Source organism: Lagenorhynchus albirostris, chromosome 6, assembly GCF_949774975.1.
Source record: "Lagenorhynchus albirostris chromosome 6, mLagAlb1.1, whole genome shotgun sequence".
In the NCBI taxonomy this organism is placed as follows: Eukaryota; Metazoa; Chordata; class Mammalia; order Artiodactyla; family Delphinidae; genus Lagenorhynchus; species Lagenorhynchus albirostris.
Genome location: NC_083100.1, coordinates 33950890 through 33976763, shown reverse-complemented (window position 1 = coordinate 33976763; position 25874 = coordinate 33950890). Strand labels below are relative to the sequence as shown.

At 37.0% G+C, this 25874-nt stretch overlaps 2 protein-coding genes across 7 annotated transcripts in view; both read right to left on the bottom strand.

Moving 5' to 3' along the window:
• Window positions 1-437: 437 nt before the first annotated feature.
• TMEM237 (transmembrane protein 237) lies at window positions 438-23863 on the bottom strand. Of its 6 annotated transcripts, none has more exons than XM_060151352.1 (13): window positions 23662-23861; window positions 20942-20973; window positions 20329-20339; window positions 19361-19417; window positions 17010-17147; window positions 8674-8794; window positions 7512-7669; window positions 6227-6350; window positions 5743-5934; window positions 4468-4541; window positions 3701-3794; window positions 2740-2861; window positions 438-971 (listed from the first exon to the last, which is right to left on the bottom strand). In XM_060151352.1, the coding sequence occupies exons 1-13, from the start codon at window positions 23713-23715 to the stop codon at window positions 904-906; spliced, it is 1245 nt and encodes a 414-aa protein (XP_060007335.1). In that variant the 5' UTR covers window positions 23716-23861; the 3' UTR covers window positions 438-903. The 6 variants fall into 6 exon arrangements, 4 of the variants coding, with proteins under 4 accessions (XP_060007335.1, XP_060007337.1, XP_060007338.1 ...); XM_060151354.1 differs by having other exon boundaries at window positions 23674-23861; XM_060151355.1 differs by lacking the exon at window positions 23662-23861 and adding an exon at window positions 22927-23156.
• Window positions 23864-25021: 1158 nt separating this feature from the next.
• MPP4 (MAGUK p55 scaffold protein 4) overlaps window positions 25022-25874 on the bottom strand; it is a 39665-nt gene continuing 38812 nt past the window's right edge. The window contains exon 21 of the mRNA XM_060151351.1: window positions 25022-25309. Within this exon, the coding sequence (XP_060007334.1) occupies window positions 25118-25309 (192 nt within the window). The 3' untranslated portion in view covers window positions 25022-25117. The remainder of the gene's footprint in view (window positions 25310-25874) is intronic.

Genomic DNA, 25874 nt, shown 5'->3' with positions numbered 1-25874 from the left:
CCTCTTTGAGTGCAGGACCCACCTGAAGAGTGGGATTTCCGTGACAGCCAAAGATCTCTCTGACAAAGAGCTTGAGATTAGGTATAGTGAATTTCTACTCATACTTCTTGTCATGTAAAAAAGAAGCAGGGGAAGGGGTCTGCAGAGGTCAAGTGAGAATTAACAGGTTCGCAGGCCTCTCCTTTTTCTCCTGAGCTCTTGGCCCACTTGGCTTCTCTTCTGCAATATATGTTTTTTTAAAGCTCCCTAAATGATTCTGATGTGCAACCAGATACGGGAACTACTGGTACAGGTCTTCAAGAAAAATAAACTTTTACGATTATAAAACTTTTCAAATAAAAGTTACATTTCCTTTTTATTAGCCATGAAATAAAGCATCTTTCAAGCTAAATTACATTACATTAGACTTATTACATGATACACAACCACTGAACCAGTTTCAAAAAAAACCAAATTTCATATTTCAATTTATTCAGTAAGGAGTCATGAAAAATAATGAAGGTCCTTTTTCCCCCCTTCTTCCCTATTCCCTAAATTAATGTTTAAACCTATTTTGTAACACTAAAGTTATGGCTTTTTTAAAAGCACTGTATACAGTACTTTTAAAGATAATGATTATAAATGCAACTAATTTGAGAAAACAGGAAATAAACACTTTAACCTGCTGGTTTCTACCTCAGCATCTCCTTTGTCATAAAGACAATAATGCTATGGAAATTAATGGTTGGGTATAAATCACAGATACAATTTTAACATTTTCCATAATCCTGAGAAATTCTTCAGTATTATATAATCGAAAAATCAATTCCAAATACATCTGTAAATATCTTATAAAAATACATTTAAAAACAAGAATGGGAAAAATTCTAAATACTAGGTAATTACTCTGAAGGTGAGTTGGCACTATGAAGAGGCTTTGATTCCTCTATCTTTATCAGGATATTCTTCCACATCAGAGGAGAACATCAACTCTGGGAGAGAAGATGAACAAATCACACTCAAAATGATTTCCCAGTATCTCAAAAAGAGTTTTATAGCTTAGTTATAAACAGTCTTTAAATATTGACATATTATATGATAATAGAAAGCCCTCAAGTACAAGAAAGAATTCTTGATTGTGAAATCTGATTTAAAAGGTGAACTAATGACAAATGTACACGTTTTGCATTTTGAGATATACAAGTTTTGAATGTATTATAAACCCTTGAAAAATAAAACATATAATATAATAGAGACAATATAATAACTCTTACCAGGAAATTTAAGTCACTTAGAGAATCCAGGATCATTAGACATCTAAGAGGTCTAATTCTATAGTGATCATGATAACCTAAAATGTAGGACACAGATGCAGTGGAGGACCTGGAACTAAGATGAGGTGAGTGCCAGGATATCTTAAATATGTTACCCTATTTAATCACCATAACAACTCTTTAAGCGAGTATTATCATCCTCATTTTATATTTCCTTTTTTTATCCACATGGAAATGTTATTTGACTCACATGACCCTAAAAGCAGGATTCTGGAAATATTTAATAAGTAACACACACTTTGTGATTTAGACTGAATACTACACAAGCCAGCTGCATGCAGCTTTAATCCCAACCACAGTGCAGAATGTTATTAGTTGACATTTCTACATTTAAACTATTACTTAGCATAGACACATAATTTATTAAAATATCAGGAAATACAAAAGAAGAAAACCTTAGGAATTAACAAAATGAAGTCGCCTGATGTAAGCATTAGATGAAAAAATCTTTGAATGACTAAAAACTATACTGAGTGAAAGAAAAACAGCAAAATACTTAAAGCCTAAGAAGATTTCTTTTAATACTTTAAATATATCCAAAGGAATAATTAGTGAACAACATGAGCAAAGGTACATTTATGAATGAAAATACACAAGAAGATCACATTTTTTGTCTTGGTTTTTACAAATGGAAATGTTGAAAAGATTCTCAGTTCCAAGACTTCTGAGACATAGGCTATAATCAGTTGGTCAAACTGCAGTTAAATGCTCAGGATGTTTAACCAATCAAGAATAAAATAATAACCAAAGTCCAGAAAATATCAAAGAGATTCAAGGGTGAAATTGTGGAACATCTGCCAGGAAATACAACTTACAATACAAATACTAAGCAGTTCCCAAAGCAGTGCTGAGAAGACTAACAGTTTGCTAATGTGACTCTTCTTCAGGTGTTCCAAGAGGGGTCTGAGGATAGAGATTAGCAAATCTCACTTCAGCCTGGGCACACTGAAGGTAGGATTACTAAACACTTCATTAGACAACGAGGGGTTAAGATTTTGTGGCAGGTAGAGGAGGAGGTAAGAATAAATTCACTTGAATATGTGTCTAACAGAGGCTAATAGATGAAGCATGATTTATTTCACATTAAGAGATACTTTGATCAGAAAAAGACTAAGAGAAACGAAGAGCAAAAACTTCCTATAAAATACCTGAAGCGTTCCAAGAGAAGAAATGCCTCCAAAGTATGAGACAGGACCACAGAAGCCCCTCATGAAGTATTCGATACTTCAAGACTACAGCTCTCCTACACACTCCTCCCTGCTTCTCGTGGCATTCTGTTTCACCACTTTATTATTATTCTTCTTAAGTTATTTTACTTTAAATATATCTTTGTTATTGAAACATTGTAAGGTATATCCATTAAAAGAAGATTTATAAAGTCATTACAGAAGATTTTATGATATACTATTTTTTCTTTAATACATACCTTCACTAAGATCCATGCCTGGCCTATAAGACAAAAAAAGCCAAGATAATCCAACCAGAAGGGCCACCACCAGATTCACCACAATCCATGGCTGGAGAACCTGTTCCTCAACTCCTTCTGCCCTAAAGGTACAGGAATACTCATTAGAAATGTCTTCATTTTGGTCCATATATCCAGATATATCTATTTTATAAACTTTAAACAAAATGAGCAGTCCTCACCCAGAGGAATAACAAGCATAAACTATAACTTCCCTATAAAATAACACCATATATATCATGAGAACAAAGGTTCAAATGTTATTGAATTCTAAACAGATTTACTTTGTACACAGATGTAATGGAAATTTACTGTTGCCAAAGAATTTTTCTAAGTTTCCCTTCCAACTACTGTTAGTGCTACTCTTCAATCATTCCTTTCTCTCTTAACCTCAAGCCCCTAGCCACTCTCTTCAAACAAGACTGCCCCTCTAAGTTTTGTGAAGTGGGATCTCAGCCATCCTGTCACTCTCATGGCTGGCCACTGATCGGCGGAAGCAGACTCTCCCTAGTCCACTCTCTTTCTTGGTGGTTTCCTCTTTCTTGCTTGGTTTCCTGATTCTATCCCAAGGTACCCACTCCCATCACTACTCTGCGGTATCAGGCTCCCTGATTGGGGGTGAGGATGTGGTGCTCCCCCAGTTCACCATGTAATGATTTATTTTAAAACCATAACTTCAGAGATTTAAAACAGATTTTTTTACAAAACATTTCATTAGAAATGCAGGAGTATACAACAATAGTTACCCATTAACCAATGGAATAGGGTTTTTTTGGGCCATAATTTTGGTAATAAAACAGGGCCCTCAATATTATTTATAGATGAAAACAAGTAAAAGAGTGAAAGGATAAGAATAGCACCATTACTCCCATCGTTGCTGTTATTACAATCAACAATTACTAATGCTACTGTGAATTCTTACCAGAGGCTACCATTAACAGAAGAAGGTGTGTAAAGGTGGATTCTGTCACTTGTCATTTGTTGACTCAGAGATAATATAAGAGCAGTAAAGTACACTGAGAAAAAGACAAATGAATTACTAATAATGTATTTTTAACAATTATTTTTAATTAATTAATAAAATTAATTAAAATTAATTATTTTTAACTTATAGATTACTTTAAGATCAAAAATAATCTGTACTTTGGGGAATGATGATACAAAAAAAATTTCACTTAGTCAATTTCAATAGGCTGGATAGTCTTACATTATTTTTCAAGAATATAGGTAGAGAAGGGTGTTTTGATGCTTACTATTTCATCATTAGGCTGACAAGAACCTAGAAGATCTTTTAAGAAATTAAATGACTTACTCAAGGTCCTAAAATTACTTTTATTAATATTCTCATAATTAGAACAAAATTTATTCCAAATTATCAAAAAGATATAAAATAGTATTTGTTACTAAAATGCCCTATCAGCTCAATCTGTTTAATGTTAAGTAGAAAACACAAAAGTTAAATATTAAGCAATACAGAATAACAAGCTTTTAAAAGTTATTTAGATAACCTCTATTAAAAAATAATTCTATCAAAATTATGCCTACCATGGTTTTTTAATTACAAATTCCGCTGAATATCTATATGTAATGTTTATAATATATAGCAATAATATAAAGTCTGTTTTAAAATAAAATTATACTCTTTCTGGTTCAAAGTTACAGAGTTATCAAATTAAACTATTTACTCACAGAAAGATGCTAAAGCTGTTGGATCCAGGGCAAGAAAATTTCGGATGGCTACTGATGTTTTAGCAAAGTCAATCCTAGAAAATACAAAAGCCTCTTGTCACAGTGCAGCTGTAAACATCTTACAAAACTGTACTCTCTGGACAATAGTTTCTTCCTTCTCTATTTTAATGCTACCACATGTGTTGTCTATTACTAAGCTTTAAGTAGCTACAGTTTATACTTAACACACATGAAAGGATATCTTATTTACAAAGGCAACATAAAACATTTAACTAGAAGACTATTTTAGTCATCATTCCTTTAGAGTTAAGAAGAAATAAATTAAACTTGATTGGCAAATTTCATTAGATTCTATTATACCTCTTTCTATTACCCATATTATTGGGTTACACGTTGTTTTTCTTAATGGGTTGAATTGTGTTCCCAAAAAGATATATTGAACTTCTAAACTCTGGTACCTATGAACGTGACCTTATTTGGAAATAGAGTCTTTGCAGATGCGATCAACTTAAGATGAGGCCATTACAATGGGCCCTAATCCAATATGACTAGTGTCCTTACAAGAAGAGAAGACACACACAGAAGAGACTAGACTGTCATGTGACAACAGAAGGAGAGGTTGGAGTGATGCATCCATCTACAAGCCAAGGAACACCAAGGACTGCCAGAAACCTCTGGAAGCTAGGAAAGAGGCAGGAACAGACTCTCCTTGGAGCCCTCCAAAATGGAACCAACCTTGCCCACACCTTGATTTTAGACTTCTGCATTCCAGAACTGTGAGAAAATAAATTCCTGTTTCAAGCCACCCAGCTCGTAGTACTTTGTTACAGCAGCCCTAGGAAACTAATAAAATACCCAGAGTTTTGTCTATACCTGATTCAGGTCATCTGGAAGATGTTTGGGACTTTCTGAGCTGATTATATTTGTATGAAATTTTGGGCTTAGAGTTGATGCTGGAATGGGTTAAGACTTTGGGAGATATTTTTGCTCACAGTAGTCCCATCCCCCACCCCCCCAAAAAAAACAGAAACAGAATGGCTTTTTTAAAAAGTCAAAATAATATTAATATTATAATATTAATTAATAATAATATAATTAATTAATAATTAATTGTTTAATTGATTTTATTTAATTAATAATTAAAATATTAATATAATATTAATAATAATATTAATATAATTCTATTTTGAAAATGTCAGTCAGTCAGGGACACATTTTGCTCAACACTTCCTCCTGAAGAAAAGTTAGAGGGATCTGCAGTCTCAAGAGTCTTACCTGTCAAAAGCTGAAACTGTACTTAGAGCCAAAAGCAAGTAGAGAAGACTCTGGAATGGATATGCTAACGTCTTGTATTGTTGCAGAAGGTTTGAGAGGTTAGAAAGCTCGTCTCCTGCTAAAACATATATCACAACAATATTCCACACAGCACAGCCAGCCAAGAAGCCATGAGAAAAGAGACCAATCATCCTGAATGGAAGAGGGTTTCATTATTATACATGAATGACAAAAGTAAAAAGCTAAAACATTCTTCAAGTCTCTTCACATATAAGAATAAAATTCAACATTTCACAAAAAGTAAAAACAAGTTTTTCTTTTTACCACACTGATAGGCAGATCATTTAACTCTAACTGAATGTTTAAAAACTATACCCACCACCATTTTAAGCTGTCAATTTTGTTAATAGTATTGAACAATCAACACTTTTTTAAAAAAATTATGGAACATTTGTTTTAAGAGAAGTCCAACAAAATCAGCCACCTGAAAGCCCGGTTCACTGACAGTGCAACATCTCTGGTGGTCCAGGAAGGCTTCATGTCCATCGACACGTCTATCTTTTCTGTGGTCTTTATCAACTCTGAGCGATCAGCAGCCTGGAATCGCCCTAAGAACACAATACACAACTATAAACAACTAACAAGAGGGAACCCTGGTGGTCTTTCCTATTATTCTACACTTAAGAACCCTCACACTGAGACTGAAATTCTGCTGTTTTCCTATGTAAAAATTCTCCCTGATTTGGTCCCTATTTCAGAAGGCTCTTTTCTTTCAGTTTATAAAACATACTATTTTTTTATCTTTAAGGAAAGTAAACAATGTCCATGCACTTTCTTCTCGACCCAAAATAGATGTTACAGTAACAGTCTTAGAAATCAATTATATTTAATGAAATACAATAATGAACTTGCAACTCAGAACAAAGTCTGGAAACCCTTAACATAACATAGTCTAAAAACCTCTAATTTAGAGACTTTACAAATATTAAAGTTTAAATCCCAACACTATAAAAGTCAATATTTGAAAACACCTTAAATTTCTTAGGAAAAGATGACAGTTAGTGTAGCATGGCATTCTGTGATGTGAAAAGAAACTGGTTGTTTCATACACTTGTCTTAAGAAGATGCAAGGGACACGGGTTCGTGCCCCGGTCTGGGAAGATCCCACATGCCGCGGAGCGGCTGGGCCAGTGAGCTGTGGCCGCTGTGCCTGTGCGTCCAGAGCCTGTGCTCCACAATGGGAGAGGCCACAACAGTGAGAGGCCCACGTACCGCAAAAAAAAAAAAAAAAAAAAAGAATAAAGAAATGGGTGGGAGTAGAGGGAGATTTTTTAAATTACCCATAATTCCATAACACAGAAACAACCAGCATTAATATTTTGGCATATTTCCTTCTAGTCTTTTTTGTCCTATGCAATTTTCTATAGCTGAAATCAAACTACATGTGTGTATTTATGTTTATTTTTCATTAGAATCTTCCCATGAAGTGAAAAATTCTCCCTAAACATTATTTTTAGTGGTGCAGAAGATTTCATTGTATAGATATGCCATAACTGTCTGAAATCATTCCCCTCCTGTTTTACATTTAGGTTTTTTCCAGTTTTTCACTCTCATGAATAACAATGTGATGATTAGCTTTATGTACAAATTTTTATCCATATTTTTGCTTATTTCCTTAATTCAGATTTCCAGAAGTATAATTCCCAGGTCAAAGGATATCCTTGCATAATTCTTAAAGAGCTCACATTCCAAAACAAAGACCTACTTACGGCTTTTTTCCACAAACACTTTCCCTACAGGCTGGCTAATACCAGTGGGTGCAGTCAGTACAGACTGTTGTTCTGGACTACTTTGCTCATCAGTAATTATGTCTTCATCTTCAACTCCTAGCTCATTGGCATAATGTAATTCTGCTGGCTGGGTTTTCCTATAATCAGGGAGAAAGTAAGAAAAATGGATGATTATTAACTTTTTACAGACCCAAATAAGGAGGTACCTGTGAGTCTCGTGGAAAGAGCCTTGGACTTGGGAGTCACAAAATTTGGTTTTTACTCAAATGGATCAGTTATTAACTCTTATGCACAGCAAGTCATTTTTATTTCTGTGGGCCTCAGTTTTCTCATCTGGAAAATGAAGTGACTGAACGAGATTCCTAAGCTTCTTCACAGATTTAAAATTACATGATTCTATATAGATATTGATCTCTATTTGCAGAGTCACTTCCAAGTACAAACAAGTAATATAACTTCCAGTGAACTTCTTTAAAGAATACCATTATAGGGCTTCCCTGGTGGCGCAGTGGTTAAGAGTCCGTCTGCAAATGCAGCGTACATGGGTTCGTGCCCCCGTCCGGGAAGATCCCACATGCCATGGAGCGGCTAGGCCCGTAAGCCATGGCCGCTGAGCCTGTGCGTCCGGAGCCTGTGCTCCGCAACAGGAGAGGCCACAACAGTGAGAGGCCCACTTACCGCAAAAAAAAAAAAGAAAGAATACCATTATATTTTACCTGACACTTGATTTCCTATGTTAAAATAAACATTTTTATGTATTGCTAAAAAAATCGTAATTTGAATTCTGTTAACATGAGAAAATAAATAATATAGCCTATTTTATTAACATTACCTTTAATTTTTAATATCTTTAATATGTAATATTTTTATTACTTATACAAAATCTTCTATTTGTGGTCCTCTTCTTCAGAGACAGCTCCTAAAATTTTTTATTTAAATACAATATTTTACTTTTCTCAGCGGGTTTACTCTTTTCAAATTTACCCTTAGATTGGTTTAACTGATATTTTTGTACTATTACTTATCTTAGAGATATACAACTACAAGTATTTAATAAGACTTAGAAGCTGCCATTTGGGAGCTTGAAATTAAGCATCAAGGTATCTCTGCAAAATATTTAGAAGGACAAATAAATTCTTACTTTGTCTTCCTTCGAGGTTTCTGAATAGCTGGCTCCTCAGCTGGCTCCACGTTGATACCATTTTCATTTGGTAATAAAGATGCACTAGAAGTCTTCTTCTGGGTAAAGGCAGTCTCCAGTTCTGAAAATAAAGTAGATTAACTTTTCAAATTACCAGGATGTAAAAAGGAAAGTAATGTACAAGACTTCTGCAAGACAAAAGAACTTTAAGAATTTTAATTGGTCCCCAATTTTTTTCACCACCTTACAAATTCTTAATTTTTAAATTTTTACACCTCTAAACACTCAAGAGAAAGTTTGAAATTGTGATACCAAACAATATAGAAAAAAAATTAAGTAATCCAACACCCAGGGTGTGTCAGAGATCTCCAAGATTACTTCCAGGTTCTGTGATTCACTCAAAGGATTCACAACTCAGTTACACTCATGGTTACACTTTATTACAGGGAAAAGATATTAAGCAGAATCAGCATAAAGGAAAAAGCTCATGGAGCAAAGTCCAAAAGAAAACAGGTACAAGTTTCCAAGAGTCCTCTATCAATGAAGTCACACAGGATATGCTAATTCTTCCAGCAACAAGTTGTGACAACACATATATTGCTTTCTCTTCCAGGCAAGCTCATCAGACACTCAACGCCCAGGGTTTGTATTGGGAGTGATCACATAGGCACCCTCTGCCGAGCACATACCAAAATTCTAGACTACCAGAAGAAAAGCAGATGTTTAGCATAAATCACATTGTGTGCACAAATGCACAGTGAGCCACCCTGATAGAGAAAGCTTTATATCAATGTAGAAAATTGTTTACCAGCCAAGTTCCCAGATGCCAGTCAAGAGGCCCTCTAGAAAGTAGGCCTGTCCAGGCCTGCTGTGTTAACTCTTTTCTGCACACAAGGTATTAAGTTCAAGTGAGTCAATGGAAGCTTCTAACCCACTAGAAACTCTTCCTATCCGGAAATACAGGAAATGGAATGCCCTCAAAGTCCCGAAAATTCTATTTTAAAAAACACTTACAGCCTGGGCTGGAAATATAATATAAGCAGTAGAGCCTACCACAGACGTTCTGAACAAAACAAAAATGAACAAAATTTAAAACACAGAAATTTAGAAAGCTGGACCTGTAGGGGTAGGTACATTCTAGAATGGCAGTCACAAGTACTCTTTGGCCTAAACTTAGTTGGGTCCTGAATTTTCTAAAAAGAGTCATTTCTATTAATACATTTTTTTCATAAATTATATTCATGAATTATAAAAATTATATTTTTTCATGAATTATAAAACTATATAGGTATATTGGTATCCATCTTGACTTTCAAATTTTACCCTAACTGAATTACTAAGAGTAGTATGTCTTTTTTGAATTTTTGAAATTTATTATTTATTTTTATACAGCAGGTTCTTATTAGTCAACAGCAGTGTATACATATCAATCCCAATCACCCAATTCATCACACCACCACCACCACCACCCCGTCACTTTCCCCACTTGGTGTCCATAGGTTTGTTCTCTACATCTGTGTCTCAATTCCTGCCCTGCAAACCAGTTCATCATTTTTCTAGATTCCACATACATGTGTTAATATACAATATTTGTTTTTCTCTGACTTACTTCACTCTGTATTACAGTCTCTAGATCCATCCACGTCTCAACAAATGACCCAATTTCGCTCCTTTTTATGGCTGAGTAATATTCCATTGTATATATGTACCACTTCTTCTTTATCCATTTGTCTGTCAATGGGCATTTAGGTTGCTTCCATGACCTGGCTATTGTAAATAGTGCTGCAATGAACACTGGGGTGCATGTGTCTTTTTCAATTATGGTTTTCCCTGGGTATATGCCCAGTAGTGGGATTGCTGGATCATATGGTAATTCTATTTTTAGTTTTGTAAGGAACCTCCATACTGTTCTCCATAGTGGCTGTATCAATTTACATTCCCACCAACAGTGCAAGAGGGTTCCCTTTTCTCCACACCCTCTCCAGCATTTGTTGTTTGTAGATTTTCTGATGATGCCCATTCTAACTGGTGTGAGGTGATACCTCATTGTAGTTTTGATTTGCATTTCTCTAATAATTAGTGATGTTGAGAAGATTTTCATGTGCTTCTTGGCCATCTGTATGTCTTCTATGGAGAAATGTCTATTTAGGTCTTCTGCCCATTTTTGGATTGGGTTGTTTGTTTTTTCAATATTAACCTGCATGAGTTGTTTATATATTTTGGAGGTTAATTCTTTCTCCATTGATTCGTTTGCAAATATTTTCTCCCACTCTGAGGGTTGTCTTCTCGTCTTGTTTATAGTTTCCTTTGTGGTGCAAAAGCTTTTAAGTTTCATTAGGTCCCATTTGTTTATTTTTATTTCCATTACTCTAGGAGGTGGATCAAAAAAGATCTTGCTGTGATTTATGTAAAAGAGTGTTCTTCCTATGTTTTCCTCTAAGAGTTTTATAGTGTCTGGTCTTACATGTAGGTCTCTAATCCATTTTGAATTTATTTTTGTGTATGGTGTTAGGGAGTGTTCTAATTTCATTCTTTTACATGTAGCTGTCCAGTTTTCCCATCACCATTTATTGAAGAGGCTGTCTTTTATCCATTACATATTCTTGCCTCCTTTGTCATAGATTACTTGACCATAGGTGCGTGGGTTTATCTCTGGGCTTTCTATCTTGTTCCATTGATCTATGTTTCTGTTTTTAGGCCAGTACCATATTGTCTTCATTACTGTAGCTTTATAGTATAGTCTGAAGTCAGGGAGTCTGATTCCTCCAGCTCCATTTTTTTCCCTCAAGACTGCTTTGGCTATTTGGGGACTTTTGTGTCTCCATACAAATTTTAAGATTTTTTGTTCTAGTTCCATAAAAAAAATGCCATTGGTAATTTGATAGTGATTGCATTGAATCTGTAGATTGCTTTGGGTAGTATAGTCATTTTCACAATATTCATTCTTCCAATCCAAGAACATGGTATATCTCTCCATCTGTTGGTATCATCTTTAATTTCTTTCATCAGTGTATATAGTTTTCTGCATACAGGTCTTTTGTCTCCCTAGGTAGGTTTATTCCTAGGTATTTTATTCTTTTTGTTGCAATGGTAATTGGGAGTGTTTCCCTAATTTCTCTTTCAGATTTTTCATCATTAGTGTAAAGGAATGCAAGAGACTTCTGTGAATTAATTTTCTATCCTGAAACTTTACCAAATTCATTGATTTGCTCTAGTAGTTTTCTGGTGGCATCTTTAGGATTCCCTATGTATAGTATCATGTCATCTGCAAACAGTGACAATTTTACTTCTTTTCCAATTTGTATTCCTTTTATTTCTTTTTCTTCTCTGATTGCTGTGGCTAGGACTCCAAAACTATGTTGAATAATAGTGGTGAGAGTGGACATCCTTGTCTTGTTCTTGATCTTAGAGGAAATGCTTTCAGTTTTTCACCATTGAGAATGATGTTTGCTGTGGGTTTGTCGTACATGGCCTTTATTATGTTGAGGTAGGTTCCCTCTATGCCCACTTTCTGGAGAATTTTTATCATAAATGGGTGTTGCATTTTGTCAAAATCTTTTTCTGCATCTATTGAGATGACTATATGGTTTTTATTCTTCAAGTTGTTAACATGGTGTATCACATTGATTGATTTGCATATACTGAAGAATCCTTGCATCGCTGGGATAAATCCCACTTGATCATGGTGTATGATCCTTTTAATGTGTTGTTGCATTCTGTTTGCTAGAATTTAGTTGAGGATTTTTGCATCTATGTTCATCAGTGATATTGGTCTGTAATTTTCTTTTTTTGTAGTATCTTTGTCTGGTTTTGGTATCAGGGTGATGGTGGCCTCACAGAATGAGATTGGGAGTGTTCCTTCCTCTGCAATTTTTGGGAAGAGTTTAAGAAGGATGGGTGTTAGCTCTTCTCTAAATGTTTGATAGAATTCACCTGTGAAGCTCTCTGGTCCTGGACTTTGTTTGTTGGAAGATTTTTAATCACAGTTTCAATTTCCTTACTTGTGATTGGTCTGTTCATATTTTCTATTTCTTCCTGGTTCAGTCTTGGAAGGTTATACCTTTCTAAGAATTTGTCCATTTCTTCCAGGTTGCCCATTTTATTGGCATATAGTTGCTTCTAGTAGTCTCTTAGGATGCTTTGTATTTCTGTGGTGTCTGTTTTAACTTCTCTTTTTTCATTTCTCATTTTATTGACTTGAGTCCTCTCCCTTTTTTCTTGATGAGTCTAGCTAATGGTTATCAATTTTGTTTACCTTCTCAAAGAACCAGCTTTTAGTTTTATTGATCTTTGCTATTGTTTTCTTTGTTTCTATTTCACTTATTTCTGCTAATATTTATTTCTTTCCTTCTGCTAACTTTGGGTCTTGTTTGTTCTTCTCTCTCTAGTTACTTCAGGTGTAAGGTTAGATTGTTTGAGATTTTTCTCGTTTCTTGAGGTAGGCTTGTATAGCTATAAACTTCCCTCTTAGAACTGCTTTTGCTTCATCCCAAAGGTTTTGGATCGTCATGTTTTTATTGTCATTTGTCTCTAGGTATTTTTTGATTTCCTCTTTGATATCTTCAGTGATCTCGTGGTTATTTAATAACGTATTGTTTAGCCTCCATGTGTTTGTGTTTTTTACATTTTTTTTCCCTGTAATTCATTTTTAATCTCATAGCATTGTGGTCAGAAAAGATGCTTGATATGATTTCAATTTTCTTAAATTTACTGAGGCTTGATTTGTGACACAAGATGTGATCTATCCTGGAGAATTTTCTGTGTGCACTTGAGAAGAAAGTGTAATCTGCTGTTTTTGGATGGAATGTCCTATAAATAACAATTAAATCTATCTGGCTTATTGTGTTATTTAAAGCTTCTGTTTCCTTATTTATTTTCATTTTGGATGATCTGTGCATTGGTGTGAGGTGTTAAAGTCCCCCACTATTATGTGTTACTGTCAATCTCCTGTTTTATAGCTGTTAGCAGTTGCCTTATATATTGAGGTGCTCCTATGTTGGGTGCAATTATATTTATAATTGTTATATCTTCTTCTTGGATTGATCCCCTGAACATTAGGTAGTGTCCTTCCTTGTCTCTTGTAACATTCTTTATTTTAAAGTCTATTTTATCTGATATGAGTATTGCTACTCCAGCTTTCTTTTGATTTTCATTTGCATGGAATATCTTTTTCTATCCCCTCACTTTCAGTCTGAATGTGTCCCTAGGTCTGAAGTGGGTCTCTTCTAGACAGCATATATGTGGGTCTTGTTTTTGTATCCATTCAAAAAGCCTGTGTCTTTTGGTTGGAGCATTTAATCCATTCACGTTTAAGGTAATTATCGATATGTATGTTCCTATTACCATTTTCGGTTTGTTTTGTAGGTCCTTTTCTTCTCTCGTGTTAGAGAAGTTCCTTTAGCATTTGTTGTAGAGCTGGTGTGGTGGTGCTGAATTCTCTTAGCTTTTGCTTGTCTGTAAAGCTTTTGATTTCTCCGTCAAATCTGAATGAGATCCTTGCTGGGTATAGTAATCTTGGTTATAGCTTCTTCCCTTTCATCACTTTCAGTATATCATGCCACTCCCTTATGGCTTGTAGAGTTTCTGCTGAGAAATCAGCTGTTAACCTTATGGGAGTTCCCTTCTATGTTATTTGTCGTTTTTCCCTTGCTGCTCTCAATAATTTTTCTTTGTCTTTAATTTTTGCCATTTTGATTACTATGTGTCTCAGCGTGTTTCTCCTTGGGTTTATCCTGTATGGGACTCTCTATGATTCCTGGACTTGGGTGGCTATTTCCTTTCCCATGTTAGGGAAGTTTTCGACTATAATCTCTTCAGATATTTTCTCTGGTCCTTTCTCTCTCTCTTCTCCTTCTGGGACCCTTATAATGTGAATGTTGTTGCATTTTATGTTGTCCCAGAGGTCTCTTAGGTTGTCTTCATTTCTTTTCATTCTTTTTTCTTTATTCTGTTCATAGTGGTGAATTCCACCATTCTGTCTTCCAGGTCACTTATCCGTTCTTCTGCCTCAGTTATTCTGCTATTGATTCCTTCTAGTGTAGTTTTCATTTCAGTTATTGTACTGTTCATCTCTATTTGTTTGTTCTTGAATTCTTCTAGGTCTTTCTTAAGCATTTCTTGCATCTTCTCGATCTTTGCCTCCATTCTTTTTCCAAGGTCCTGGATCATCTTCACTATCATTATTCTGAATTCTTTTTCTGGAAGGTTGCCTATCTCCACTTCATTTAATTGTTTCTCTGGGGTTTTATCTTGTTTCTTCATCTGGTACATAGCACTCTGCCTTTTCATCTTGCCTATCTTTCTGTGAATGTGGTTTTTGTTACACAGGCTGCAGGATTGTGGTTCTTCTTGCTTCTGCTGTCTGCCCTCTGGTGGATGAGGCTATAGTTCTGAAGGCTGGAAGTCTGAGATCAAGGTGCCATCATGGTTGTATTCTGGCGAGAGCTTTCTTGCAAACAGATGTCTTTTTGCGTGTCCTCACAAGGCAGGGAGAGTGAGTAAGTGTCTAAGAGAGTAGTTTTAATTCAACTATATTTACTGCCAGTAATGAAATAAATTGTAGAGTAGGTAAAGCTGTCTTAGGGTCATTTCTGTCTCTCTTTCCTTTTCTGCCCTCTTCTGCCCACTCCTTCTCCTCTTAGTGCCCCCAGGCACTGTGGTATCCCATTTCAACTTGCATCTCAAAACTGTGCTCCATTCTCCTAACTTTTCTAGTTCCTGCCCTCTACTCCTATAATTCTTTCATCTAATAAGGATCTACTATCTTCTAAGAAGCAAGGAATTAGTCAGGGAAACTATTTTGTAATAAACTATTCCTCGGGGCTGATGTTAATAGGAAAGAGCTAATCTCCCAATCTTTGTTCCTTCCTTTGTTTTACTCTAACAAAATCTATTTTCTTTTTTCTAATTATTATAAAAGTTATATACATAAAATATATAAAAATTAATAAAACATAAATGAAGAAAGAAAATTTTTTTAAATCATACCTAATTCCTCCTTCTAAAAAACCTACCACTGTTGACACTTTGCTATAGCCTTCCATTCTTTTTACATATGTGTTTGTATATACATATGGTCTGGATTGTATTGTGTCCCCCGGAAAAGATATGTGCAATTCCTAACTCTCAATACTTGTGAATGAGATTCTAGAACTAGGGTCTTTGCAGATGTAATCAAGTTAAGATGAGGTCATGCTGGAGTAGGATGGGCCCTAAATCCAGTGATTATTGTCCTTATAAGAAGAGCAAAATTTGGACACAGAAACACAGGGAAAAATCTGAAGATGGAAGCACAGAATGGAGTTATGCTGTCACAAGCCAAAGAATGCCAAGAATTATAAACAACCACCAGAATCTAGAAGAGGCTAGGGTGGATTCTTTCCTAGAGCCTTTGGAGGGAGCGTGGCCCTGTGGACACCTTGATTTTGGACCTCTATCCTCTAGAACTGTCAGAGACTAGATTTCTGCTGTTTTAAGTCATTCAGTTTGTGGTAATCTGTTCCGGTAGCCCTAGGAAATTAATAAAACATATTTTACCAAAATGGGACCCTTTGATACATACTATTTTATAATCTTTGTTTTTGACTTAACAATATATTACTGATGGCTTTCCATGTCACTATTTTACTTTAACAATCCTTTTAATGAGTACTTGGTTTCTATTAAATGGGTAAAACATGATTTATCTAGGCAGTATCACATTGTTAAATATTTGGTTATTACCAGTTTCTACTCTTATGTTACAGTTAGCATCCTTTAATTACTGTAGCCATTGTAGTTACTTCTATTCCTATAAGTTCAGATAGGCTATATCAATTTATACTTTCTATCAGTGCTGCACGAGTATACCAATTTCTCACCAATACTTTTATATCCAACAGTTTGGGATTTTATAATCTTTAAAAAGCATTGCCAGTTTGATAGCAAAATAATGATATAATATTCTGTTTACCTTGTGAATAGTGCTGAGACATAGTGAGACTCAAAAAATGTTGGCTTTTGCTCCATTATATTGCTGTTAATACAGAATTTTTCCTTTCCCCACTAATCTCAATGTCCATTCATAATATACCAAATTCATATACATACCAAGATCTGAACTTTCTGTTTTGGTCCTGAATTTGTACCCCTTCTCATAATCTGTACAGATACGCTCAAAAGAGATCCTCTAAAATATTCCTGACTTAACCCATGGGAATTACTCTGGCGATAAAAATTTTAAGCAAAAAAAGAAAAAACTGGGATATGGGTGGGGAAAAATAGGAACAGACAGGTTTTTAATCATACCCCCAAAATCACAACTGCTGTCACAACCTAACCTTAGTTTCTTTACATACCAAGAGGTAGCTTCGTCTTCTTCTGTCTCCTTTGAACAGGAGCTTCTTGATGTTCTATGGGGTCTTTAGTTGGTGGCTCACTGCCCTCAGGTGGCCTGTGAACAGCAGTCTGAACAAGACCTTCCAAAGAAGCACTAGCTACAGAGAAATGGAGTTGGAAAAAATTGGGATAACTTGAGCAGAGATTACTAAGTCTTAAAAATATAGGGAAACAGGGAACTGGAATGTTTCCTATATAATAACCTCTTCTCTTACAGAACTAATTGTGCCCCAAATCTTGATTTCCTCCCTCCTCACCTGTAACTTTGGGCTTTAAGTTGGGAAAAGAAATAAATGAGGGAACAAGGAAGAATGAGGAAGCAAAAAACCAGGGGGCTAGAAAGAGGAATAAAAGAAAGGCAGGAGGAAAACTGCTTCTGAACTTTCAAAAAGGTGAAAATGTAATGGAAACTGTCACCATAGGGAATGCTCTTGTCTTATGCCTTGAGAATTATCAGCCTGTATATAGTTTAGTCCTTCATTAATAAATTAACACACGATAAAGTCATCACGGATAACTGGAGTTAACAGACTACTTAAAAATCTCTTCATCTGATCATTTCAATCTCTCCCCTCATCAAATCTTTGAACAGATTTCGACCCATTTTGGCAGATTTGAATTTTACTTCATTACATTCACTACATTGCTTCTTCACAAAAGAAGAAATACAAATGAGTGAATAAACAAATGAAAAGATGCTTAACCTCATTAGTATTCAGAGAAACGGAAACTAAAATAAGCTACTTTTTGCCCACTAAGTTGACAAAAAGAATTGAAAGATTGATATTTTCCAATGTTCTCAAGGATTTAGCAAATGTGACACTCAAACTCTGTTGGTGGCAAGAAAATAACAACTCCCTTGAAGGCAATTTAGCAGAAATTTATCATATTAATAATGCATAGGTCCTTCTGTCTAGCAGTTTTACTGCTAGCAATCCAACCTATAGAAATATCTCTTCCCCACCACCTACTATTTTATGTACAAGAACTGCAAATTGTAGGAGTGAAAAATTTTAAGTACCCTAATTGAAAAACAATTTTAATAACAGCCTAGCAATACACCTCCTTTTTTGTCTAGAGCACTGATTTTTTTTCTCTTTTTTACAAGAAAAAAAGCTGGTAGCTGGGATAGAGCCCTACCTCTGCTACTCCAACTCAGTCTTTATTGCATCCTTCACCAGTGACCTTTCTAAATCCACATGTACATGTCTGTACTTAATTGTGAGTATATTTTTAGGGCCTAGCACTTCAGTATCTTTGTGAATCTAAGTTTCTCTGCCTCTCTTTTCTTTTTGTTGCATATCTGTATGTCTTTCTCTATGCATCCATTTCCATTTCTCTCTTTTCCTCCACCCACCATGTATTCCGCCATTTGTTAGGCAATGATAAGCTAATACAAGTTTCCAACCAGGTATAAGGTATGATCAGCTACGAGCTTTAGGAAGTTCATCCAGCAGTGGTGGGCAGGACCGACTAGGGTGGAAGAAAGCTATAAGTACAGAACAATGTTGGAGGCTACCCCAATAGCTCAGGTGAGAAGAAGAAAGGAGCTAGGCTAACTACGGTTGTCCTGACAGTGGAAATGACAAGGGGAAAGAAACGTAAAAGATACTACAGAAGAAGCAAGCTTGTGAGAGGCAGCAAGTAGAGTGAAGCGACCAGTGAGAGGCGACTGAGGTTTCCAGCCCCAGTCACTGGGAGAGTGGGGGTGGGGGGGGCATTAAAAGAAATTTGTAAGTAAGCAGTAAAACTTGATTAATTGTTGAAAGTGATGATAAATTCTGGACGTGCTGAGTTTGAGTTACTGACGGAACATCCAGGATTATCAGTGAATGGGACAAAAAAAGTTCACAGAACTTGCTCATTATTGGAGCTTTAATACCTGGATGATACGGCCCTGCTTTCAGACTCATGTTCTAAAGCAGAGACTCTCTGACTGAAATGAGGGATCCAAGAACCTTGTGTCTCTAAATCCAGTATCCTGTTCAAGGGTCTGGAACCAATCATAGCTCAAGACAACTTATGTTATCTAGGGATGAAAGACCTCAAAGAGTCCAAGAATGTTGTGGAAGTAAGATCCAGGGCAGCATAACCCTTTACTACACAAATGTATCTAGATACTCTTCAGGCTGCCCACTACCTTGTCCCTCACTGCCACCAAGAATCCCACTGCTTCAAAGTGAACTGGATTCTATCCTTAACACAGCAGTGACTTGGGACTGGGGCCTGGCCTCTCCCTGATCTGTGATGTTTAGCATGCCTGAGGTCCTGGGAAAACTTGTGATCCCACACAACAGAGAACACTTCTTACCTAGCGTGGTTTTTGTTCTGGGCTTCTTTTTCTTAGGACGACTAAGTGGAATATCATCTATAAAACAGAACAACAGAAAAGGCTGCCTAAAATTCAATGCAGGGAAAAGTCAAAGGGGAACTTTTAGTAGGGAAGACCTTTCCCTATTTTCCCCTGGGTCCAGCCAATTTCTATACATTAGGGGAAGAAGGCAAGAGACTGACAAAGTCAAAGGGAGCCCATAGTACAGTACCGGTAGCTCATGGCTGGTCAGTAATGTTATAAACTGTGACAGAAAGTGGTCTCACCAAATATTCATCTGATCCCCTACATTTCCCAGCCCCCTTGCACTTAGGTGTGGCCTATGACTGGTTTTGGCCAATAGACTGCAAGATGAAGTGATCTGTGCCATTTGGGGGCCAAAACATTGAAAAAGCCAGTGAGTAACCCTCCAGCTTCTCCTTCCCTTGCTGTGGCAACTGAGAAGGTCTCATGTTAAGATGGCAGAACCACAGCATGGAAGCAGCCGGGATCACTACATCATTAGTGAAGAGGTAGAGAAAGGTAACTGTCCTGGATTGTTGCTACAATGGACTTTGCATTAACCAGAAAAACCCCGTATAATATTAAGTAACTGAGATTTTGGGGTTAGTGTGACATAACCCAGCCTATCCTGATGAAATGAGACAAAGGAAGATGTAGTCCCTATTATGGAACTAAAATCTAGCCAACAGTTATGTTCTAGGTGACTCCATTCAGGGATGAATGCTTTTTAATTTATAAGGTCAAATATCAGCCACATAACTACTGTTATATATCAACCATCCTTTAAAAACGGCAGTCATAGGAGATTACTATGATAAAAAATTGTAGCATTATAAATTATACTATTCAGATTCAAGTTTAAGAGAAAATGAAGGACTCAAACTAACTTTCAAACACCAAATACTGTATTTAGAAAGTTTTACATTAACAGTGAACTAACTCACCTTGATTAGCACTTTATATGACACCGACCAAATTTAATCAGGACAGAGACAAAAAGAGAAACTCTGTTAATTAGAAATCTATTATATTGTTAGACTGAAAATTGACTTAAATCATTACAAACTTAAAATAAAATTAGCTTTCACACAAAATCAGCTAGTTTACAAACTAGCTTATTATTTATCAGTAATAAGCTGTTTAATAAGACTAACAAAGTAACCCCAATATTTTCTGAACCTACATATACATATTCCCTACTGTCTATTAATAAAGTGGATTAAACAGATTAAGAACTCTTATTTTGTCACTGATTAAAATCAGCTTAAACTCTGAGGAAACTATTCTAGCAAACAAAAGAGGATCAGAATTCTGATAAACAAGACATTAAAACATTAAGAATGGATCCATTATCCTAACATGTGGACATTTAGTCTCTGAAACAGAGCATTTAATTATAACTGTTATCTTGATGATTCAAGAATTATTCATCTTTAAACTTTCAGGAAGTCTCTTCTGAATTATTATAATTGTGTAAAAGTACTAGTCAATTTTTCTCACTTTACTCACTTTGCATTCTTAAAACTCAATAATAAAATTACTGTAAATTATTTTTACCTTGGCACAGGTGGAAGGGCTCGTGGAGGACGCTATGGGGAAAAGAAAAAGAAAACTTCTTGTAAGTAAAAACCTTAGAGCATCTTTACTTCATGTATTTCAAATTTTTGATAATCCTATTCGTCAAGTGAAACCCAGGAGGTACTGATGAGAATCAGATGGGCAATTTTAATTTGTCCTATCACTTCTGAATTTCATATAAAGTTCCTTCCTTCCTATATTCCTTAATGTCTACAGACCAGGCTCTGTTCTAAGCATCAGGGATATAGTAATGAACAAAACAGAGGGATCCTTGCTCTTATGGAACTTACATTCTAGTGGTTAAGTATTAGACAATAACGTTAAGTATATATATTATATATATATATATGGAAGAGAAGAATGAGGAGTGCTACTTTAGTTAGGAAAAGTCTCTCTTTAGTTAGGAGATATTTGAGTTGAGACCTGAATAAGAAAGGAGCCAAAGGGGAGCAAATACAAAGTCCTTTATGGGAGATAGGGCTTAGAGAGTTCCAGATAAAAGAAGGCCAATAAGGATGAAGCACAGTTATCAAGGCATGGGCAGATTACTTAGGAAGACAAAGGGAAGGAGCCTGGATTTTTTTTTTAATTGGGGTATAGCTGCTTTACAATGTTGTGTTAGTTTCTGCTGTACAGCAAAGTGAATCAGCCATATGTATACATATATCCTCTCTTTTTTAGATTTCCTTCCCTTTTAGGTCACCACAGAGCACTGAGTAGAGTTCCCTGTGCTATACAGCAGGTTCTCATTAGTTATCTATTTTATACATAGTTGTTATATATGTCAATCCCAATCTCCCAATTCATCCCATGTGCCCCTTCCCTCCTTAGTGTCCACTCGTTTGTTCTCTACGTCTGTGTCTCTATTTCTGCTTTGCAAATAGGTTCATCTGTACCATTCAAAACAGATTAAAGACCTAAACGTAAGACCAGACACTATAAAACTCTTAGAGGAAAAGATAGAAAGAACACTCTTTGACATAAATCACACCAAGATCTTTTTTGACCCACCTCCTAGAGTAATGAAAATAAAAACAAATGGGACCTAATTATACGTAAAAGCTTTTGCACAGCAAAGGAAACCATAAACAAGATGAAAAGACAACCCTCAGAATGAGAGAAAATATTTGAAAATGAAGCAACTGAAAAGGGATTAATTTCCAAAATATACAAACAGCTCATGCAGCTCAGTATCAAAAAACAAACAACCGAATCAAAAAATGGGCGGAAGACCTAAATAGACATTTCTCCAAAGAAGACATACAGATGGCCAAGAGGCACATGAAAACATGCTCAACATCACTAATTATTAGAGATTTTGTTTTAATTCAATGGGAAGCAAATGGAGGTTTTAAGCCACATAGTAACATACTGTTTAAAAACATACTCTGAAACATACAGTGTGAAAAACGCATTTAGGGCAGAAAGAAAAAAAAACTTATAAATGCTATTTTACATGAATAAGAAAAGTATTTGCAGTTCAGAGAAATTACAGTTAAGTAGCACTCTGGAATCTTTCAAAATAAAATACTAACAAAAATGCCTAGAAATCAGTTTAATGTTCCAAGTATCTCAAGCTGCTTGCAAAGGACATTGATTTAAAAAGGTTAAATTTTAAACACTCGTAGTTTGTTCCACAACTGTCCCATTTACCTATCCATTCATTCAAAAAGTGTGTTAATACAAATGCTAAAAGATTAGGACAAGGCCAGCTGTCTTAACACTATCCAGTTGTCAAAATTCAACCAGCAAAGGATAGTTATTGCTCTTTCTATCTATCTACAAAGCGGTATCGTTCTAAAGATGCTATGGACCGCTTTCTCACCAAAGACTCAGTTCACACGATAACTCCACATTTCAAAAGTCCCGCAAAAATGACGTATCATCCATCCAGAAACCCAACCTCGACACTCCTCAAAAGTAGGACGGCTCAACTGAACTGAAAGTAACTAAGGCTCGCTTACCACCTGCTTCTTCCCCATTCCGTCTAAAGCTGGGCTGCCTGGGAGCCGCTGACTCCCAGCTGCGGGTCGCTCACACCCCGCCCGGGTTCACACCCGCCCAGCGGGCCCCGCGCACAGGCGCAATGTGTCATCGAACTGCGCCGCAGAGGCCGCTCTGGCCCGCAGCCTCCTCCATCAGGGTGGGAGCGAGGGGGAGCGCGGAGACCTGGTGGGGCTTTTCCAGTCTACTCCTGCGGAAAAGGGGGCGTCGGAGTCAGGGCTGATATGCCCGGGAGGAGAGACTCCAGCGGGTGCGGTGTAGCAATCACGATTTTTCCATGGTTTCCCAAGTGGTTGCGGTGATTTGTTCGAGGGAAGTGAGAGAAGCCCAGGATTAAAAGTCCCCGCTGGCAAACGGCTCTTTCCCGGGCGGCTAAATGCCCTCCGGAGAAGTCGATAAAGAGACCCTCTGTGGCAGGCCCCGGACCCGAAGGGGAAGGGGCGGCAGCAGGGTGAGGCGTCGTCATGGCAACATGCGCACGCAGGCCCCCGGAAACTTCAAGCCTGGCTCCTCGCCCAGCTCCTGGAGTTCGGGTCCGGCCTTGAGAAGAACTTCCCGCCCCCGCCCACCAGCCCTATCCTGTGAGCGCCAAATGGGCCGATGCGCGCGCTCCCCGAGCTGGGCTGTCCCCTTCTGGTCCCCAGCATGTCGGTGTCCACTCCGCCCCAGAGGTAGCGGCAGCGGCCAATGCGCACCTCACCGCTCACCGGGTGGTCCTCCTCCACCCGGAGCCCCGAGTTCGTCCGCATGGCGCTGTGCCGGCCTGGCTCTCTCGGCGCAACAGCCGCCGGCTGGAGCCTGGCTCCCCGCTACGCCGCCGCCTCCGGGACCTGCGGGAGGCGGGGGCTTCGCGCCTGACTAAGCCACCGCCCCCGGGCCGGGTCTCCGCCTGACCCCGCTTTGCCAAGCTCGACGTTCCGAGGCGTCGGAGTTACTCACCCGTTTAGCAACCAGGCGCGCGCGCGCGCGCGTGTGTTGATACAGGCAGTTCTCAGATTCTCTCCAGTTGCGCGCGCGTGTGTGTGTGTGTGTGTGTGTGTGTGTGTGTGTGTTGATACAGGTAATTCTCAGATTCTCTCCGGTTGTGTGTGTGTGTGTGTGTGTGTGTGTGTGTGTGTGTGTGTGTGTGTGTGTGTGTGTTGATAGAGGCAATTCTCAGATTCTCTCCAGTTGCTTATCCTCCATCCAAAGAAGCACGGCATAAAATCAAATCCGGGGTCACATGAGTGTTAAAAATGACTTAATTTTCTTCGTTTTGTTTGGTCGAGTTTCTTAGAAAAATAACACTTATTCACTTTAAATTTAAAAGCTACAGATGTTTTGAAGCATACACTCTGTTTTATAGTTAAGAAAGAACAGAGGGATGGCATGGATGTGGAAAAAGTTAGGGAATGATGCAGAAGATGAACAGATACTAGGGCAAGTTTAGCGACTGGAAGTCTCAGACTCTAGGAAGTAAGAAAAACAAGACTTCGTGGAATAACATCCTCATCCCGTGGTTTTCTCAGATGTTGGTCTCTAGCACTAAAATCCATTGCTTTTTCCTAATTTAGGCATAAATGTAGATACTGGCTTTTGGGAAAATTAATGATTGTTGCAGCCCTGATCAAAAGAATACTTTTTCCTTGCAGCCTAATGTGTAAAATGAGAGCAGTGCTGTTTCCGTAAGTTTTGATGTTAGATGTGAAATGTGTATATTAACCCTTCTTTCTTGCAGTTAGTCAACTAGGTACTTTTTGTCAAATCCATGTTTATACAACAGAAGTTTCATAAGGTAAAATACAGTTTCTGAAATTAAATATGACGTATTTTATTTACGAAAGCTCTTTTTGTCTGAATCATACAAAAGCCATGTGAAATCTGTGAAAGGTTCTTTTACTCAGTGACTTAACATTGTTTTATTCCTACCAATTGCTGCATATGAGGTAAAGGAACACATTTTTCCCTGAAAGCCAAATAGATAACTCTACATAACCATACGATACAGGTTGTTTTTTCAAATAAGATTAATTAATGAACTGCAGTACTTTTAAAGTTGCACACATTATAATAGGGCAAATGCAACAGTGCTGTTTTAGATTGCAGCTGTTTTTCCAGCTCTCTGTAATAGGTGAACATTGTTACAACTCCAGTATTAAGCAGAAGGCCTCCTTAAGATTCAGTATCAGAGGAAACCCATGTTGCTGGTACCCACTGAGGCTCCTCCTGAGCCTTCTGAACTGCAGACAACAACTGGGCACATGCATCTTGCAAGCTGTCATTCACAATCACGTGATCCAAAAACTGGCCAAACTGAGTCTCCATTTTTTGGGCTAAATCCTCCATCTCTTGTAGATCTTCATCCTTTAGGAGAAATCGAAAAATATGCATAGCAAACTTAATGAGACAAATAGAAATAATATGCAGTTTGTAATTGCTGTTACATTCAGTTGTGTAGCTGTTTATAAACACCATTATGTCATATAAATGTCCTCCATTCTAAACCACAAAACTTATGTTTCTATCTTTAGTCTTGCTTAATGTCTCCCAGGTCAGGTTTTCACAAAATTGAGTAACAGTTTGTAGACAGACCAATCCTCTCAACTTCCTATTTGGACTTAAATTATCTTACTCTATTATCTAAACACTTGAAGCTCTCAAACCATATACAACATAAAACCAAAGAAATTTTACCAGTTAAATATAAATAAAACTTAAAACATAAATTTCAAATGAACATTAATCTGATAAGAATGACATTATTTTGCAGATACAAAATGGCCACTTTGCACATGAGGATGGTATGAACTGGTTCTTCGAAATGAGGCATACCTTTATTACTCTTTGCTTCATGATGACTGAATTCACCTATAATATTGTCTATTTCTACTATTGTGAAATGTTTGTTTAGTCAAGGTCATTTGGCCTT